This window comes from Thunnus maccoyii, chromosome 19 (assembly GCF_910596095.1).
Source record: "Thunnus maccoyii chromosome 19, fThuMac1.1, whole genome shotgun sequence".
NCBI lineage: Eukaryota > Metazoa > Chordata > Actinopteri > Scombriformes > Scombridae > Thunnus > Thunnus maccoyii.
In genome coordinates, this window is record NC_056551.1 from 11020837 (window position 1) to 11042116 (window position 21280).

General features: G+C 38.9%; 1 protein-coding gene across 1 annotated transcript in view; it reads left to right on the forward strand.

Moving 5' to 3' along the window:
- Positions 1–7547: 7547 nt before the first annotated feature.
- LOC121885683 (matrix metalloproteinase-17-like) overlaps positions 7548–21280 on the forward strand; it is a 70194-nt gene continuing 56461 nt past the window's right edge. Inside the window, exon 1 of the mRNA XM_042395367.1 lies at positions 7548–8072. Within this exon, the coding sequence (XP_042251301.1) occupies positions 7938–8072 (135 nt within the window). The 5' untranslated portion in view covers positions 7548–7937. The remainder of the gene's footprint in view (positions 8073–21280) is intronic.

A 21280-nucleotide genomic window follows, 5' to 3' on the forward strand; every position in this document is an offset into this window, starting at 1 on the left:
ACATTCATCTCTTTTACAGCAGTAATGTTGCTTGTCTGCATGCAGTCCGCTTTCAGTCTGCATATCAGATTTCATTATGCTGTGCTGCAGCCGGGCTGTTAGTAACTACAGATTTAATCAAGGGTCTAATTGTACTATAGTCGCTAATCACAAACACATCTTGAGATCAATATGCGTTTCACACATGCAGAACCTCTCAGCAGAAAACGCTGGGAATACAGAGTGAATTGCATCTTGTATAAAATCAAGCACTTGGAGTGATCCATGAATAAACATCACTATCATACTGGTACAACAGAAACCCCCCCTGTTCTTTTATATCAAATGTAAACTGTGATGAATAATTTATCATCATGCTATAAATCCACTTAAGAGCCATAATTGGATTAATTCGGTTATTACTTGAAGGCAGGATGATTGAGGGAACACAATAGTTGTATGTGAAAATGTGGAAAAGAGGAGAGGATGATGGAGAAAAAAGTGACAAAAAGTGAAATAAATAAATAGACAGATAGATAGATAGATAGTTGTGTAATTTTATGCGAAATGGAAAGCATCTCTAAAAGCCTTTTTAAATGGAGGCTTTTATGGTAAGAGGAGTACAGTACTTCACAAACTGAAGTGGCACTCCTCTAGCTCTGCTTCCTCCCTCTCCCTCTTCTTTGGAATGAAACGCACATTTGTTTATGCCACAGGTTTTATTCCTTGTCTTTTTTTAAAAAAAAGTCTGAATTGAGCAATTTTTCTTCACTGCTGACAACATAAACTTACATATGTATGCATATACATTATATAACAGGTTGTGAGCATGTCTTTGTGAAATTGAAGAGGATGTATAGGTTTTGTTCAATGAATGGTACATCCAAACACTTGTTGGAGTCTTTGTCATAACCAGACTGAGGGCACCAAGTGACAGAAACTGCTCAGGATGAAGTTTTTTTTTTTGCCCTGCCTGTACTCTACAACGCCTCATTAATCATATATCAAATCCCCTGAGCAGAACAGAACTGTCTTAACAGGCTACAAAAAATCTGCTCTTACTGCACTGAAAACTTCAGTGTGAGCACTAAACTATAGTATATATCAACATTTTATCAAAGTATGTTTTTTATCGACAATAAAATCTAACATTTAAGCTGACTCTCATTCTCAAAACTTACCCTACTGACAAAAAAAAAATCCTGATGTATTCTCTGCTGTCACACACTGAGTAGAAAACAGGATTAGCGCCAAGTGCAGAGGTCAAGCAGGAGGACTGGTGATGCAGCTAAGGTGGAAAGAAAACATAAAACTTCTTGCTGCTTTAGCCAAATCAAAGTAATATCATAGTGAGCTTTCTTGTGTCCAGTATCATCGACTTCCTCAGACTGGCTGACCTCATGACAAGCAATAGGTGACAGCATACGGCCAAAACCTTTATTTTAAATTACTTTGACAGTTGGGGATATAACAGGAGAGACAACAAAATGGGAGCATGCAGGTAAGTGTTCTTCAGATAACCTTAACAGGAAAGGTAGCAGGTGTGGTGAAAACAAGAAGTAAAGTACACTCTACTTCAAAACTGCACCTGAATAAATGTATTTAGTTATTGAACACTACTGAGATATACACTAAAAACATGGAAAGGCCTCACTCCTGCCATTGATGTGTCACCCTGTCAACTCCACCTTGTTTCTACATCTCTTTCAGAGTTCACTGTATTTGGGGCCATTCCCAGAGGAGTGAGGTCCCGACTTCAAATACTCCATTTATCCTAAATTAAAGAGCAGAGAAAGAGAAAGAGAGCAACATCATATGAATTTAAACTTCATCTTACCACATTGTCAGCTACTATTTTGCTTATGCACATCAATTTTTGATACATTCTGTCTTTTAATGTTGGCAGCAAAGTTAAAACTTGAAATATTAAAATTTAAACTAACTCCATTCATCTTGAAACACACAGGACACAACAGCTGTGCGAACAGGATGTCTATCAGCATGCATGGTGACTATTTCCTGCATACGGAGTGGCACGTGTCCCGCAGGTTGCCTATTTATACCCTCCCCCTTAATAAGGAGTGCCTTCCACAGCTGCGGGTGTAACCGTAGTGCTCGTGAGCTCGGATCACTTTAGAGGGTTTACATGAGATGTCAGTGTAAGTGTAGTCGCCACAATCAGTGCCCCCCTGGGTGGAAAACAACAACAGTTAGGATCTGCCATCATGCATTCACAGGGAAGAAAAACAAGGCAAACACCACTAAAACTGTGAAGCAGAAAGAATTCAGCAGTTTCATTTACAGACTGCAGAAGACTAAAGAGTAGAGAGCTGATGTCATGCTTTCTAAAGTTACAAACATAGTTTTCTGGATGACAAATGTAATAAAATCTTACATTTTTTTTACAGATGTGCCCATAAAAACACAGAATAACAGAAACCTCAAGAACTGATGTCAATTGCATGTTTACCAGAAACTTGTGAGACTACAGGAGGACAATAGGCTCAAACTGGCACAAACCTACAAAAACCAACAGCACTTTAGAACATTTAGCGGTAATCTGAGGCTAATATTTAATATGTAACAATTAAATTTGTTAACAATTTTTGATAATATGAAATATACTTGGAATTTGACACAACTACCAGCCATGCTAATGGTTCTGTGAGGTTTTACCTGCCCAAAGCAATGCTTTGAGCTAAATGCTAACATCATAATGCTAACATACTCTGAATGACAATGTTAACATTGACCATGTTCGCCATATGACTTACAGTTTGCATGCTAACAATTTGCTAATTAGCACTACATACAAAGTACAGCTGAGGCTGGTGGGAAATAGTTTTTGCAGGTATTTAGTCATGAACAAAAATATCGGAAAAAACTTGAGCTGATGAATTATTCTCCATTTTGAAAGCCTTACATCTGACAGAAAACAAAAAGAGAGAGATAACCAAAGTTATTACCGTTCATTCCCATGAGGAACGTGAGTGTCTGTCCAAAACTTCATGGCAATCTATCCAATAGTTGGTAAGACATTTCTCTAAAACACACAAATGTCAACCTCACAGTGGCGATATATGAAAAGTCACAGGATAACCAAAGTCAGTAGTCCTCTGGGGACCATAAATGTCTGTACACAAAAATCTGTCCGATAGTTGTTAAGCTATTTCTGTCTGGACTAAAGTTTCCATCCTCAGAGGCTTAAAAAATTCTCCCATTGACAAAAAACAAAACCCTGGCAAAAGACCTGCTTCTACATTTACATGTCGGTCTAAACATCCTCTTGCCATCTCTGTCTGCTTTCTTTATGTTTATTTGTTTTTTGGACACTTCTGGGCTTCTTATGCCATCCTCATTTTAAAAGACACAATCGTATGAATTATGGATTATGTCCTCAAGCAAAGTCTCCTCACAGAAAATGTGTATAAAGACCTGAAAAAAATCTGCGGGGGAGCCCTCATGCTCTTCCACTGTAGATTTAATGGTGAGCCAGCCCTGAGCTCTCATGGACTTACTAGAACTGTACATCAAAGTCTGCGAGTCTGTGACAGCAAGATTGGGCAAGAGAGACTTGGAGAGGAAGGAGAGACAGATGTGGAAGTGAAAGGAGATACATTTGACACACACACACACACAAAAACACACACATATACACATACCATGTAAGATTGATTAAACACAACTAGTCCATTACCATTATTGATTTTACTGTTCAGAGTGATATTGACAAGTCTTCCAAACTACATAAATGTTATTTGAAACATTATTTACAGTTTGCACATGCACACTGGCAGGCTAAGCAGTGTTTACAACAGTCTAACTTCCCAGGGTTAAGTATTTGCATTTATCCAAACTAAGTATATGTTTTATGCAGGTGGTGCTTTCCAAGGGGAAATAAAACTGTACTACATATTAAAAGCCATAAACAGAATTTTTAAGAGTCAGAAAAAGGACAATATCTTTCATTCATCACCGCTACACCAGACTGGAGGTGATCAGAGCAAGAAAACCTGCTCAGAATAACAAAAAAGGTGATACAGGGACAGCGTTTAGATGAATGAGGGATTTCAGTATTAAGAATCGGTCGCCTTTGATACTAAATTGTTTAGGAGTTGGCCATTAACATCTCCCCCCTGCAATAAAAAAATCACTGTGGATTTTTATCTGTTTTCAACAAAATGTTGAGCATATGGAGGGAATGTAGACAGAGGCCAATTTTCAAGTAATTCTGCCAAATGATCTGATTGGTCAAACATGATTTCCAACATAATTATGTGGATGATAGCTATATAGAGAGATGCAAAGCCATGCTAAATCTTACTTATGATAATTACTGTAGCTTATGCTATGTATTGGTGTTGTATGCTGTATGTTTAATCTTGCATAAATGTTTTGGTAATGGTTGTGCAAAAGCTCTAGAGTGGGGTTTTTTTTTCCTGCATATATTTATGTTGATAACATGAATGTATTTTGATTGTCGTAACTTTCCACGTTAAAATTGCACCCATTATCAAAGTGTGGGACACATAAAATATGGAGCGTCATCGACTATATGTACCTGTTTAACTTCACTAGGACAAGGTGTTCAAACAGCCCTGCTCACAGACTGCATTCATATTTCTCAGGTGTTTCATAAACACAAGCACACACACACAATAACATAAAAGACAAAGAACAAAAGGCACAGGAATTAATTAATGTTGTGTTGACATAAGGATTTAATAGGCATTCATTACGATATTAACAAGTGTCAAACATTGTCTCCATGATCAAACAACATCGCACCAAACCACACAAAAACATTCTTATCTCTCCGTTCTGATACTCAATGACATAACGTGATGGTATAGAAAGATATTCAACAATATTCATCCTCAGCATTTTCACCTCTGCCATGCAAGAGCAGGCAGCCAATTTGGCAGAGTGTTCTACAACAAATATTAAAATGCATGTATTACAATAGCAAGCAACAAACTCAATGCAGCCCACGTCTACACTGGGCAATGAGTTTTCCCGTAATTATACAATCTGACCAAAGAAAATTAGCTAAATTTCTCTGCCAAACAGTCTGAAGACAGTAAAAGACTTCAGGTGAAATGTGCAGAGCAGACTGAGATGAGGAAATGGGTGTTTTAACTTTCTGTTAATATGAAACTGAATGACTGAAGCTTCTTTTTGCCTGCAGGTAAGCTGTGAGACACAATATTCAGATGCTACAATTATGATAATGTTGTGGCTACAACAAGTCTGACTGGGACTGGAAGCAGTTAAGTTTTAAGCCTTCAGCACTAAGACAGCAGAACTTAATGCTGCTGAGCAAAAAGCATATTTTTCATGTCTTTCTCCTGTGGACCAGTGATGAACGACTGCTGTAATGGATCTGAATAAGAAATGGAAGTGTGGGTATTTGTGTGTGTGTGTCCGTTCTTACCATGATGATCGTGATGAATTCAAAACAAGCAGCAGTCATTCAGTTCAGATTTTCGTTTAAATATATTCAAATTATTGAATTTATTGGCAAATCAACTGATCAGTTAGTCTATTAAATGGTTAATATGCTAAAGGGGAATGCAGCATGTATGTTCTTTCATTACCTGGTGGATTTTAATGTTACGCAACACAAAAGAAATACATTAGTACATTAGTCTCCTCTCAGAAGAAGAAAGCAGTGGGCTGATACCATTGTTTCATGTAATAATTATCTCTGCAGCTCAGCAAATTGTTTTGTGCTTTCCTCTGATGTTTTCTCAAATATGGTGAAAATAGAAGTGTAATGAGGGGTACAAAATAAAACATCTTTGCATTTCAGAGACATATGCAGTTTCTCTACTTCACTGACCCAGCTTCTGCTGATATGTATATTTAATTGGGTGTTATTTAACTCCTAGAATTCTGACTGCCTCCATTTGAATTGAAAGTAGGTATTATTATTACAACAATGTTCGTAGTAGTACTATCAGTGGTAGTATTTGTCCCTGCATTCTGAAAAATTGATTTGATTTATTTACAAGTCTGTAAAGGGCACATGAGATGTATTTGACATTGATCAATTGGCCTTTGGATCGGACAGTAATTAAAGAATTATGAATTACCTTTGTTGTGGTCTAGTTTGAGAATTCTCATTGGTGATGCAGTGAAAAAACAACTGAGACTGTCAGGCGACTGGAGGCTGCATTAAGAGCAAGCGGCAACTTGAGGCTGAAGTACGTTCAAGTGCAAAGCCAGCGAAGGTAGCTTTCCAACAAGTCATTATGGTCTCAATCACTAAATCCGTGCCTTCTAATAGGTGTGCTGATGGTCATTTTGGAAGTTGTTGCTGCGTTAATAAGATTTGAAGACTTATAGGATTAGATGTCTGCCATGTGGGTATTCATTGACAATTGTGATTGACAGTTCACTCACCTTTTGTTCTCCCTGGATCCGGGATTCACACTGAGTTGGACTATTGTTGCAATATTTCAGCCCATGTGTGCACTGCTCGGTGTTCCCAGTAAGCTAGTGTTCTCTTTGGTCCGGGGTAGTGGGGCGTGTTTCCAGAGCATGAAAGGCAACACCCCGCACTCCTTATTCAGAAGATCACTCCAAAAAGAAATGATGGCGTTGACAACAAGCTGCAGCTCTGGGCTTCAAACCAGCTCCAAGGCAAACTAAGGGGTGACATCACACCTCACTATGTTGAAGTTTAAGTTTATTTGTCACTCAACCACACATGAAGTCACACATATAGTTGAAAAAGACATCATCTCTACAGGGTCCATTGCAACATCCATATAAGCAAAACAGTTGCACTGTTTGTCAGACCCCTAGGGGTCTTTATATATAGTCTATGATGAAGAGTTTCAAGACTAAACACTTACTCCTTTTTTCATTCATTGCCATTCCTTTTTCTGAATTCTGTCTAGAGTGCATATACTCATAAAGTTAATGTTGGCAAACAAACCCATGTACCCTGTATTATTATGGCCCTCTCTGCTGGATGAGCACAATGCACAGAGAGGTGGTGGTGGTTTGGAGGAGTGTTAATAGCGGCCCACACCTATTTTTTGGCTGTAATCTGCAAGGTAAAGTTGACTCACATCTTTGGACCCCACTGACACTAAAATCACAGTTTGGGCAAAACTTGAGAAGTGGAGGCAATGATGATGATGATTATAATCACGATCAGACTGGTAAACTTAGATTTAGGTCTATATACCACGGAGACAGTGCGGTAGTAAGTGCATAAGCAACAGTCATTGAAAGGTTATTTTAGAAATAGATTTAAAATTAAAATTTGTTGGGATAAAGTTAAAATGTAGGCCGCTAGATCAATACTGGCTTCAACCCTGACATATCTCTCACGTAACTATAACAGAGCAAAACTGATATATTGTGCTTTGTCTTTGGTGTTAACCCATGAGACTCTCAAATTACGCACGGCGCGCGTCATGAATTCAATAGTGCCCAAGTGGACTGCAAAAGGCGCTGAACCCCCCCCCCCCCCCCCCCCCCCTTCCCTCCCTCCTTTCCCTGAATCCTTCGGGGCAAAGTGCTCATCCACTCTCACTGTGTGTGTGCGTCAACGAGCGGTCTCTGCTGCTCGGGACAAAACCGCACGCAGCTGCTTTCATTTTCCAGTGCTCGAGACTGCACGATCAGGAGGGGAGCTCGCGCGTCTTGCTGCAGGGATATTACCTCTGATGGACTTGATATAAGACAAGAAGACACATTTTACCCCCATCTGATTATGACAACTTAGTTGATAGTTATAAGTGTCGTTTTGAGGAAAACAAAGTTGTAAATCCTAAACGTCTTTTCTGCCACCGGTTTTAATGTGTTTTATGTGTTTGCGCTCAACAGTGAGGTAGACTTATCTGGGCACATTTTACAGGAGGGTCGGTGTGTGATTTATCCCTTGGATGCGGCTGTCGGGATCAGTGTCTGAGCCCTGCAGGATCAGCCTGTCATAGGGCATCATGCTTTTTCCGGTTCTTCACAAGTGGATGAGGAATATTTCTCCGGAGATGCTGCTGCTGGTGCCAATATTGTGGTTTTTACCTCTGACAGGAGCGGCTCCCTCTCTGACTACCGAGCAGCTGGACATGGGGGTGGTAAGTTTTCTACCTTTTCTACATGGGGATAAGAAGTTTTGCTACTTATTATCACTTTTAGACATGGGGTGGGGTGAGAAGTTTTCTCACTTGATACCACCCGTTGACATACCCCTCTACTCTTGAAAATAGGCAGTTTGCGTACTTTTGGATGTCGGAAGCAAACCCTGTCTTCTACTTGATCTGAATGTTAACACCTCGCAGCAGCTCGGCGTTGCAGGCTGGATGTGATGGAAAAATAAAATAGGGACTTACTCTCCAAAGCAGGGATCAGAATCAGTGTAATGGCTTGCAATAAATAAATGTAAATGTTTTTGCCTGGGCGGAATATCGACCTCTTCCACAGCATGCTGACATAGTAGGCTGTAGATCCTGTAATCAATTGAAAAGAAGGCTCCCTTCCAGTACAGTGACAGATCAAGCCATAAGAGGTTATTGGCTATTTCCTTTCCTCAGTCATGTCTCTGAAATATTAAGACAGGACCTTTTGTTTATATGTCACCTGATGTGATGTGGGGTTTCAAATGGAGTTGTTTGAAATTGTGATGTTATGGAGCAGCAGATCCTGCTGAACCAACTAAACTAAACAGGAAATTTCACTTGATTTTGATTGGAAATGTCAATTCTTAAAAATCAAAGGATGTGATAATAGTTCAAAACAGGATGATACAGCTTGCAAATCAATAAGTCTCTTATATGAATATCAATGTACAGAAATTTGGTGTATGGATGCTCCTCAATAGTGACCCTAGCCTTCCAACAAAGTGAGCAAATTATTGTCTGATATTTTCATAGTTTGACCAACAATATTCTTCAACTTTACATGTTAATTTTAAGGAGTAGAGCACCTGCAGATAAAACAAGGATCTGCTCATTAGTAGCTCTTGAGATAACATCCTAATTAATTGTTTGCATTAGGGCCACGATAGAAATCAACATAAATTCCTCATGTGTTTGCAGTTTTCCTTGTTTTGCATTTAATACTGAGTTTTTTCCAAAACAATCCTATTCCTCAAAGCTATGCTGCTGCTAATTCGTGTCTCTCTCAGTTGATGAACTCTTTTATCAAAGACATTGCTGAGGTATTTCTATTGCTGGACCACTTCCACTGACTCTTTGAGGATGTGTGCTGCCTGGAAACAACCACTCATCTCCTTGGTTAGATACACTTAGCTGCAAACAAGAATTGTCCTTCAGTTCAAACGTTTGTTGACAGTCACATGTGGTGTTGTTTATGACGTGAGTAAGTCGACTACAAATTTCATTTTAGGATGTGTAGAAGGTGAGAGGATACATATTTTAGGGAGCTGGCAGCAGATTACGCTTTAAAAAAAAAAAAGTTTCAGCCTGCATTTGACTACCATACCCGACTACTAGTCATTTACAAAGTTGTCATCATGCAGTCAAGACCTGGATTCACAGCTGTAGCTCTACATCACTGCTAAATAGAGTTGTTACATGTTCTCAAAGTGGTTACCTTAATCTTGTTTTTACACTGGAGATTCCACATTGGTTGGATGTGGATGATCTGATGTTTGGTCAGGCAATCCTTAAAGCTGTCTTGAGTGTGTGCACAAACACTTGGCTTCTTGCATATCAACCAGAAACAGAGCAATGAGGGCATCACTGGAGTTCCATTTCTCACCACATATTAATATAAGTCCACAATTCATTGCTGTTTTATTCCTGTACCAACTCCTGAGAACGTTGTCTGGTTTATTGCTCACTAGATCTTCAACTCTCATCATCAGCCATGTTTTTACTTAATTTCTCCACCACAACTGGTTTGTATGAGCTCCTGTACTGTTCACAGTATGAACCTATAAACCAACACAATGAGCTGAAAGCTGCTTGAAGCTGCTGAATCATTAGTCTCAGTGAGATTGGCAGCACAAGCAAACCTTTCACATTATTGGAAATCATTTGATTTAGTGTTAATTAGGGATGCACTGATCCAACGTTTTCTCCTCTGATACTGATTTCAATACCCAAACTCAGGGTATTACGTTCTTGTTCACACACTGTTCCTAATGTGGAATCCCTGGTGTTGTGAACATCAGTGAACAGATATACAGACCATACAAACAGTGCTGAGCTACTGTGATTTATGATGATCAGAGCTGATGTTGCACTCATTGTCCTTTGTGTGTCCACACCAAAAAGGCTTCCCTTGTAATTAGATGGCTCTACATCTCCTCACCAAACCACTTGACAACTTTTTTTACTCCATTTACTGAAAGGTTGTTGTTAATGTAATGTCAGTCTTTGCTTTCAGAGCTGTCCTCCTTTGTCAAGCTTTGTTAATCATGTAATAAAATGTACTGAATTGATGCAAAGTGTCAAACCAATTTTAATGTATTGTTAATAGTTTTTTATTATTAGAATGAAGAAAAATGGTCTAAAAATATCAGAAATGCTGCTTTTTATCTCAGCCAGCTGGGGGAGTGTGTTAAAGTCCTGTTTGATTGACATTAGCTGGCAGGCTAACAAACTGCTGTAGCTAGGAGTCATGAAAATGGTCACATCTAACCGGACCAAAGTGACATTTTTAGATATGTTTACATGCTCTTTAATATGCTGCAGCTAGGCAGCTAATTGGTTATCTAGCCCGCTAACTGTCATTAGCGGTGCACAATTGTCTGGGTGAATTTATGTTTGGCGGCTCATTCAACAAGCTAAGGTGCAGAACAACACATTTTCATGTTGGTAAGTTAGATAAGACAGAGACTTTAGCAGGAAAGCTAATGTGGGTTGTTGTTCAGAGTGTGTGGCTCTTGTGTTGTGTAGCAGGATGCTATCAGGCTCAGTGTGACTGTCTGCCCTGCCTATGATAGAACATGACGTTATTGATTTATTCAAGATTTGATATGCTATATTGAAATAAGGTCTCCAGCAGTGGCGGCTGGTGACTCAAAAAATTGAGGAGGACAGGTGGAAAACTGACATGGAATCTTACAACAAACCGCATCAAACTATATCATTGTCCCACCTGATGAAATCGGAGGGGTGGGGGGCAATTTTATATGCCAATAAAACAATTTGCTTGAGTGGTGAAAAGGCTGCTTCTTTAAAGACATTTAGCATATACATAATGTCTCTGAACAAAGAATGTGTCATTTTACCAACAAAGTGAAATTCAAATTTATAGTACTGTTTTATTGTGACAACAAATTTATGTTCTCATCAAAAACAGACAACATATCACATGATTTACACGTGTTTCCTATATATTTTCTTAGAATACAGAAATATATAAACTAGCACAAAGCTTATAATGTGATAGAGGTTCAGGTCAGTGCTGAATACAAGAAAGATTGAACACTAAAAACATTCACAGATCTATAAGTGTATGTTCATATCAGAAAGTATTAATGCATGTATCAAATACATGACTTACACACTCTGATCTATGTGCACGACATACAAAATATAGTCTACAAAGCTGACATGTTAACACTAGGGGTGTAAACATGAACACAAAACTCACGGTTCGGATCGTATCACGGATTTGAGTCACGGATCAGATCATTATTAGGATCAGGGAAAAAAAGGGGGGAGACAAATAAAACTTTGTTTTCTATTTATCTGTAACACACTTACAACCAGAAACAGCAAGGAACTTTTGCCCATAGTCTTAAATGAAAACAACATTTAAGATGTCCAATGTTTAAATAAAATAAAATAAAATATATAAAATATTCAATGCTCAGTTATTGCAATATGAGGCATGAAACCTTCCTCTTTTAAACAGTGAATGAAACAGCCTCTGTCCACATCATCAAAACTTGATGATAACAAACATTCACCGCTAACACCAGTTAGCAGCTAGATGCTAATTAGCTGCTCAGCTGCAGCACATCAAAAAGCAGGTAAACAACTCAAATGTCACATTCAAAATCCCTGTTAGCGACACGCTGTCTGCCCATGACTTATACTTACAGCAGTTTGTTTACTTTGTCTTAAATGAGACATTAAATTTTGCAATTAATCCGCAGTTCATATACCTGCTGAACCGTGGGGGGCGATCCGTACGGATCACGGATCAACTACGATCTGTTACACCACTAGTTAACACTTGTTATTCTAGTTACTTTAAGCTTATTACTCAATATACGGCTCAGCTTAAAAACAAACTAAAGAAACTGTCAGAAGCAAGCAGCCAGACCTCCTGCACACTCATTCACTAATCATACAACATCAACAGGTGACTGAACAACCACTCAATTAAAAACGAATGAATGAGTGAGTCCAGACAGCTCACTGTAACCTCAAAAAGCAAACTAACCTTACCCACAACACATTATATGATCTCTGCTGCATTCTTGTTAAGGAGATAAAAAACACAAAAAAGCCACACAGAGACATTTAACCATCAGAGATGAAATTAGCGACCAAAGAGACAGAGAGGGAGAAGCTGTATCTGACTCACGTTATCTGACATCTTCTTCTTTCTTTCATGGAGATGAAGTATCCATGTTATAACATCCATTTGTGACTGTTGGTCATCTTGTATGTTAGTTAACAGAACTTTATGGCTGCTGCTTAACCAGTCTGATATCATTAGCAACAATGACAAACAAGCTAACTCTCCTGGTTGTTTTCCGTTTGTTTCTCTCTCCAGCCTCCATGGCAGCGTCCTGCTGCTGCTGTGCTGCACAATCCAGATAATTTCTCCCATTACCTTAACAACAGTCCTTAACAGTCCTTCCATGGATGTATAAAGAGTCCTTCAGGCTGATACAGCATTGGCTAATGCAACAGCTTGGCTAATTTTTTTCCAAAGAAGAGAGAAAAAATACTTTATAAATAATACTGAGATTTGGTAATTGTTTATTTCAACCAAATATTCTTTTTTATATTTTGATCTCCCTTTTGCCTCTCAAAAAATAGAGGAGGATCAACCTCCTCTGCCACGATGGACCAGCCTCCACTGGTCTCCAGCTACATAAGCAGATAGTGGAATGGTATTTAATCGAAATAATGTACAACTATCTGTTGTAGCAGACAAAAAATTTCAGCTGGACTTCGTCTTTTGACCTGCACATCTGGGTTAATAACCTCATGTAAAGTTCAAGCAACAACTTAACAACATATGTCCAAGCATCTTTGCAGTTGAGAAAAGTGGAATAAATAGAAGTCACGACTTTAGAATCAGGCTATAGCCACATAGTGTACAGAGTGTGAGTGTGTTTTGATTAAAACTAATGTACAGTCACTTGTTTTCATCCTTGGAGTGAATGAGATCGGACACCTGACTGGTATTGGCCCATTCTCAACAAAGACAGACAGATTTTTCTCTGGTTGTCGGCTTATAGGGTGACCAAGGGTGTTGGACAGACAGACAGATGAGCAACCGTCCACAGACACCCTCCTCTCCTGTGACTGTCTGATTGACTTTTAAATAAGACATCTCCTGCTTTGATGTGATTGCACTCAGCTGTTGAGAGCCAGTGGATAATTGGTTGTTGAGGGTTTAAGTGGGTTCTCCCATCTCAGGCCAGTTGTGTTCATAACTGCTATACATTTGGGACTTGGTCCGAAAAAAAACAACCACCTACCCACAGAACCATGTCCTGATCTCCGGCTCTGCTGCTCCCCAGTCCCATTACACTTCAGAGCCATTGTGCTGCATCACTTGGCTTTTAGTCAAGCTTGTGCGCTGAATGTATATGTCTTTCTGTGTAACTACTGCACACTGTGGCCATAATTAACTGAACCGCAAATTTAAGCACAGCTCTGAGGCATCCAGTTTCCTGCTTTGCTGTTATCCAGACCAATATATCACTGCAGAGCACCAATTTGCAATTTCAGCATTTGAGGAAACTACATAAAAGTTACAATGTATCTGCGCTATATTTTCCGTTCATCATATCAGTTTACTCCTGATGGCTGTATTCTGCACTAGGACAGAATACCTGAGCTCCTTGGGGGACTATTTGCCTTTGGAAGTGGTACTGTACTTGCTTTAGCAGCTGTCGTAGGATAGAGTGAGGTGACTGGATCAGCAGCATGATAAAAGTACCTTAATTGATATTTAATCTTGTAGAAACTGACCTTGAAGAATTTCTGTTTGTAGTATTTAATCTTTTTCAGTGAGGAAAATTTAATTTCTATCATTTGTTATGTGTTGTAAGAAATAACGGGTGTACAGTGTACGCCTGATGGGACCACCGCACCCTGCCAGTTTGCTTCTAATTCTCATTTAGCTTTATAATTTTTTTCAATGAGAGTACCATCTGGTCTCATGTCCACTGAGTAGAAGGGGGGAAAAAGAAGAAAAGAAGAAAAGCCTGGTAGACGCTACCCCCCTCCACCCACTTCCACCACTACTCCCTCTCCCTCCCTGCTAGACCTCATAATACTGAGTTCTCATGCAACTAGTCTTCCCGGCACCAGTACCGCCGCCCCTCATTAGGTCGCTCTTTGCCTCTTATGAGTGCCCATTTCACCAGTATCATATTCTGTCCCTTCACTCTCTCACAATTTTTCCTTCACTTTTCTTCTTCCAATCCTGATCGGAGGCTTTCTTCTACCAGAATATCATGGTTCTTCTGATTACACCCAGAGGCCTTGGGACAGAGGGGGCTCAAAGAGAAAACTGAATGCAGAGACAGTTAGGGGAAAGTACAATGGATGGATTGCTCCACTGAAAGTAATCAACCAGACAGGGTCAAGAGAAGAAAGCACATATACAATGAAAAGGAAGAGGATACTTCATCTAAGGAGTGGTGAGAGGAGTCAGTAATGATTCAAGTAATGATTCAAGAAGAGATTTCACTTTTGGATATTATACCTGTAAGATACTTTTACTTAATTGTCCTCAATAGGTGGCTTGACTGCAGATAATAAAAGCACACTGGATAAGCACAGACTTTGTTAGCTAATTTGTATTTCCCATTTATTGTAATGCCCTGCTGGACTATGAGGATACTTTTAGCACCACTGTCCCACTTCCATCAAGTGGTGTGACCTTTCTGTCTGTAGCACTGTATCATGGGGCTTATATATTCAGGGCAAGGGCACTTGTTTTTTTTTTTTTGGTTTTTTTTTTCAGAGGATGTCAAGTGGGAGAGAACTTCACAGTAGGAGAGAGTATATCATTGTGTAATGATTGACACAGAGCACAAGAGACAGTTCAGCAAGTAATATAGCACATTGTCAGCTTCTCAGGAAGAGGGAGATACTGCAGAAACTAACTAGTCTTCCAATCTGCTCCCATCCAATCTGTCATCACAGCTTTTGCTAAGTGTTAAAGTCATCTGTGGACTTGCAAGTTTCTGAGTAGATTGTCAGAGTTTATAATATCCTAAAAGCCCAATTCAACAAGGAACTTAAGGGCCCTGACACTTTATTGGCTGTCACCGTAGCATGCTGGTGTGGGACTGATGAGAGGCAGCTGCAACACTTCTGCATGACGTTTTCAGTCAATGACAATACCAGATAAATTTGGATGATTTAAAGTTTAGTTAAAGCTTGGTGGATTAGTAGCAGGTCATATATTTTTAAACACTGCATGTGTTTCTGGTTTTGTCTTTGACCTAAATGGTAAATCCCTCTCTGAATGTGTCTGACCTGGTGCTCTGAAGAAATGTATTGCAAGATGTGCATTTCAGAGTACTGTACTCTTTCTCTGCTGTGTTAATAGTGCAATGATTGCACTGCTTTGGAATGATACTGCTGTGACTCAAGCAGGCAGTTTATTTGCGTTTCATTTCAAAAGAAATCCTAAAATGTCTGATTGTAGTCGCAACAGAGTAGTTCCCCGGCTATTTTTGTTTGATTTTACAGTAGTGATGGATTTAATATTGTGGGTAAGTGAGTGAGGAACACTGTTTTCCACAACAGAGTTACACGCAATAGTCCTTTTCCATTGGCTTACGCTGACTTCATTACTTGAGCTGGCCCACTCCAGGGCTCCCCATATAGAAAACCTCAAATCAACTCCATGTGGACAGTTCTATTTTAACCCGAGGAGCCCCACCACTCCTTCTTGTCTTCAACCAGATCAAGGTTTTGGTTTGCAATTGCTATTCAAAGGACCGACCAGATCTTGTAATTACAGTGGTTTCTGGTGTTGTGCTGGCTTGCATACTGAAGCCTAAAATAATCTATAGCTCTGCCAACTGCCAATAGACTGCTTTAATAGCACGATCAAGAAAACCCGAAAACAACAACAAAGCTACTCTGAAATTGCTTGCAGAAATTGGCAGAATTATAATAAATGTGGTTTGTGTGAGTGCAAGTCAGTTTCTTCTTATTTGTGTGTCGATATAGAATGAGGGTATGTATGATAGCATGTGTGTGTGTCTGACGCATTGCCACATGGTGATCTCATAGTTTGTCTCTCATTAGCATTTGTCATTTCTTAACAAGTCACAGCAGAGCGGATGATGGGAAAAAAAGAGAAAAAGAAAAGGGAATGGATGAGGATGATTGCTCATCTGTGGAGTCAACTTCAAAACTGTTATGTGTTCATGATCCCATTTCTCTCAAGGTCCAACTGAAATGAAGAGAATAAGACAGGAGGAAGTCCAAGAGAGATTGAGTGGGTGGAAGAGATAAGCTACGTCTCCATCCAACTATCGCTGGCAATTAGACCTACTTTCTTTAGTCCAGTGTTGATACTCAACTTCCTATCAAGTGAATATAATGAGCTACTAACAGTGTGCAGAATTTCAAGTGGTACTCGTGATTGTGTGAATTGCAGTTGATATGATTGTGTCAATTGCAGTCTAGACTAGGCTGTTTATCTAGCAGCTGGGTTAATGCTAAGAATAGGACCTCGCTGTGTTGGGTTTTAGTTTAAAAATAAACTCAAACACGTGTGTACATGTATGTATTTTTGCACATGCATACATACTTTGGACGTGACAGTTGGCAACATTCCACAGCTAACACTAAAGAGACGTCTTCATGGTGAGGATCACAATAGTAACACATGAACACATGAACTGCTTACAAGGACAATCCATAAATACATGCTCATGCTCATAACATAAGATTTACAGTTTTGGAGCTCCACACTCTTATTATGATTATGATGATGATGATGATGATGATTATTAGTAATAATAATAATAATAATAATAATAATAATAATAATAATTATTATTATTATTATTATTATTATTATTATTATTATTAAGTACACATTGATGGAATACTCAGTGACAAATAATACAATTTTATTATGTATACAATCCCTGGTTTCTGTACAGAGGATTTGATTGACATTTTTCCATATCCTTAAATGTCACAGATATTAAAAAACAATCTACATGTGATATTGATTAAAATGGTTTTTGACAGAAAATTATGAAATGTTGAGTGACCTTTCGTTGTGATCTAGTTTGAGATCTCTCAAAGATATTGCAGCGAAAAAGAGCAAAAAGATAAGTTGCATTCAGAGTTGCATCTCCAACTCACCTTTTGCATACTGCAGAAAAAAAATGTCTTCAAGTATAATTCTGTTTTATTTTAATCTATTTTATATTTAAAATAAATGTGGCCATTGTGGCTCTATGGGTAATGCTAACTTTGCACTCACAGCTCCATTTTTCAGGGTAAGCTGCATAAGCTTCCTATAGCTGTCCAAATAAACATGATTCTTACAATGATCATTTCAAACATTTGTCTCTGAGTCTAAACTAGCCACCTTCAGCAGCCATCATGGCTAACTGCATGGGGATCTACATGCGGGGCAACTTGCATGTTGGTTTGTTTATGTGCGAGGCTGTGGATAGCTTAGCATGTGTTCATGTTAGAAAATTAGTAGTAGATGAGATAAAATAGTTTGCGCTTGCAAGTGTCCTAATTGCAAGAATAGAGTGACAACATACACAATAGCATTACATGCTGTAAATGTTTTTTTCTTACCATGTGGAGAGCTGAATCTTTGGTCCAGCAATCCTCAGTCTTTTCATCCAGTTGATGAGACAGACTGCAAACTAAAAAAATTAAAGATTATGCCAAAAGAAGACTGACTGTGATAGTTAAGAAGATCTGTCAGGCCACCAGGTGTGTATATGTTTGTGTTTGTAGTAGTTAGTAAATTTACAGCCTTCTTCTTTATCCTCCCTATCAAGGGACACTGGGCAAGCTTTATTCAATCCTTGTTGTCTATGGATTTTGGCTGGGTGCCATGCCACATTACCGCCCACAGAGAGAAGAACTTCAAAGAAGATTTGGGGGCTTTTTCTCTCAGTGGAGCCACTGAAACTTGTGCTTGTTAAATTAAGCTCCAGTTACAGGGTTGTTCTAATTGGCTCCATCAGTTTGTTTATCTTTAATCTTTGGAAAACATTTTTTAAGTCCTTATTCTCCTTCGGATCCCTTTATATCCTTCTATCATTCCTCACTCCCTAATTCAGTCACAAAAATCACAATCTATTGATTCATCTCTATATCTGTTTAGATATTATTAATCATCTGACATACTGTATAAAAGGTTGGAAAAGACAGGATTTTATCTGTAATAGATGAAAGTGTTTTTTCTTGCAGTATATGCAGGGTTGTGTGTGTGTCCTCGGTTTTCTACAATGATACACGGGTTAGTTTGTATACTGCATAGCCTTGTACCATAATAATTCAGAATTCTTAAAATATTTAAATACAATTTCTAACTGAAATGTACCCATGTCTAAAAAAATGAAGAGCTGGTATGACTTGAATGTGCACTCAGATGGCACTGGTACATCTTTTTGAATTGCTGCTGGCGCAGATGGAGCAAAATTGCCCTTGGCAAACAAAATCCTCTGATGAGCCAGTGATGAACAGTCTGAGCAAAGAGGTTCCTGCAGTCCCTAAAAGAACATTTGTCAAATTGTCAAGCAAGGAAAGGTCAGCCATTGTTTGCATCATTCCAAACAATATGTGGGTGTGCCTTTTATGATTTTACTTAACCTAAAGTAGGCATTTAATTCTTAGGATCTCTTTTTCAGGAAACACATGCACTGTCTAACTCAAGGAGAAACTGATAAATCAGGTTTGATGTGGAAACGCACGCATACTGTATACACATAAAACTTTGATACCTTGTTCCTATGCATTGAAATGCTCTCTGTGTCATCCTGCTTCAACCTAATTTCTCCCAACAACCTGGTTTCTTGTATCTATCTTTATCTCTCTTTCCTTTGAAGGATATGGTTGGTGATTTTCTATATTTTTCTTATTGTCAACAAATCTCATGTGCAGCGTCACCAGGTGACATGTTCCTTCAGCACAAAGAGTTTTGGTACGTTAGTTTGTTTAGAAACGACTCCAAAGACTAACAACAGTGATCACATTTTCAGTCTCTGGAGAGTTGTTCTGTGTAAGGCAGATGCCTGTTGTGCATACATATCAAGGAACATGCCACCTGGTGCCATGATGGCTCCAAAGACAAAGATTATGGACACAGCAGTTTGTTTAGAAATGGCTCCAAAGACAAAGACTACACTATACATTGTAAATTTTAAAAGAACTTGATATGCATGCACAACAGGCTTACACAGAGCTACTCTCCAGAGACTGAAAACGTGATCGCTGTTATTAGTCTTTTTTTGTCATTTCTAAACAAACTAATGTACTCATACTCTTTGTGGTGAAGGAACATGTCACCTGGTGCAATGATGTGGATCATTAACATGTTTTTAATAGGTTTTGGACAACAATGGAGGTCTACATTACAGAGGAATAAGATACAGCAGGCTAGGATACACACACAGTATTTGTAAGTAGGATTTGGCTCTGCACATGAGATTTGTTGACAATAACAAAAAATATAGAAAATCACCAGCCTTATCCTTTAGTTTATGTTTTCATATTCTCTGTTCCTATCTCCATTTTGTCTCTTTCATTCTTTGTTTGTTTTCTGTGTGTTTGTAACCCCATTCAGATCAACACAGTCAAATGGATTGGAAATTAATGAAAGGAAACCAACATTAAATGTCACTTAACCGTCCATCCATCTCTCTTCTCTCTCTCTCTCATTTCCTCTTTATATTCTTATCTCTTTGCTGTCGCTCTACTTCTTTCTTTTAACATCTCTTTCTCTCTACCGTCCTCCTTGCTGCCTCTAGGAACAGACAGGAGTTGTGTCTTGGCTCTCTGTACAACCAGCTGTTCCTAAACCAGGGCTTAAATGATTCACTTAGTCACATTTTAATCCTTGTTGTCACGCTCACACACATACGTACACACACACAAAAACATGCAAATGAGGACAGATTTTCCTCCTAAGTGTCTGGTAAATGACATTCACACCTCGAACTATCTGTCAGATGTTTTGTATCCTTTCGACAAGACTTTTGTCAGGGGCAGGGGATTCATTCAGAAATGTGGGGTCCAAAAAGTGTGTGTGTGTGTGTGTGTGTGTGTGTGTGTGTGTGTGTGTGTGTGTGTATGTGTGTAGCAGTAGATAGACCGGAGACCCTCACTAAACTTTTTGCGGACTAACTATTGCTTGCACCGCAGGGTGGTGGTATAATTCCAAACACAAAGCAATAGTGCTTGTGGGATTAGATACAAGCTTTTTTTGTAAAATCCCTTTTTTTGTAAAACTACGAGTTTACAGGACAGTAACACCTCTGTGACTGAGTAACAGCAAGCAGGCAATAGGAAGGTTAAGGTTGTCCTTATGTTGTAAGCAGCCATGCCCCAAATACATGTTTAATTATAAATAAGAAAAAAAAAACATGACTGTATTTTACTTTCTTATGCACTGGTTCTTTTGACATGTTTGCAGAAGCATTCAGTCTGTTGCAGTCCATGCAGTCTATTTGCAATATTGATAGCTAAGGTTAGTTCAGCTAGCTAAGTAAAGGGAAACAAGTCAAACAGACTTAAAGAATGTAACACACAGCATTGAAACAATTTTCTTCCCATTTTATGTTTGCCTGCTTTATTTTACCTAATGTCTTAGAGTAGATGGGAACGATTGAAATGTCTTTTTACTGTAAGTGTTGCAATACAGGGACTTTTGCGGGGATACAGTTCTTCTTCTGGCACCCATGACTTGTGTTCCATTACATGCACACTGTATCTTCAGAAAAGCAAAATACTCCTGGAGTGAAGTGATTGAGTGCTTCAGCAGGGTGGCGTATGTGCCATCTGCTTGCAACATAGTGAGCCAGAATCTAAGTGATGACTTTTATTGTATGCCGTCCTTTTCTCTGTTGTCTGTCTTTTCAGTTCATAACATACAATTTGAAGACTTATAACTCATCCTA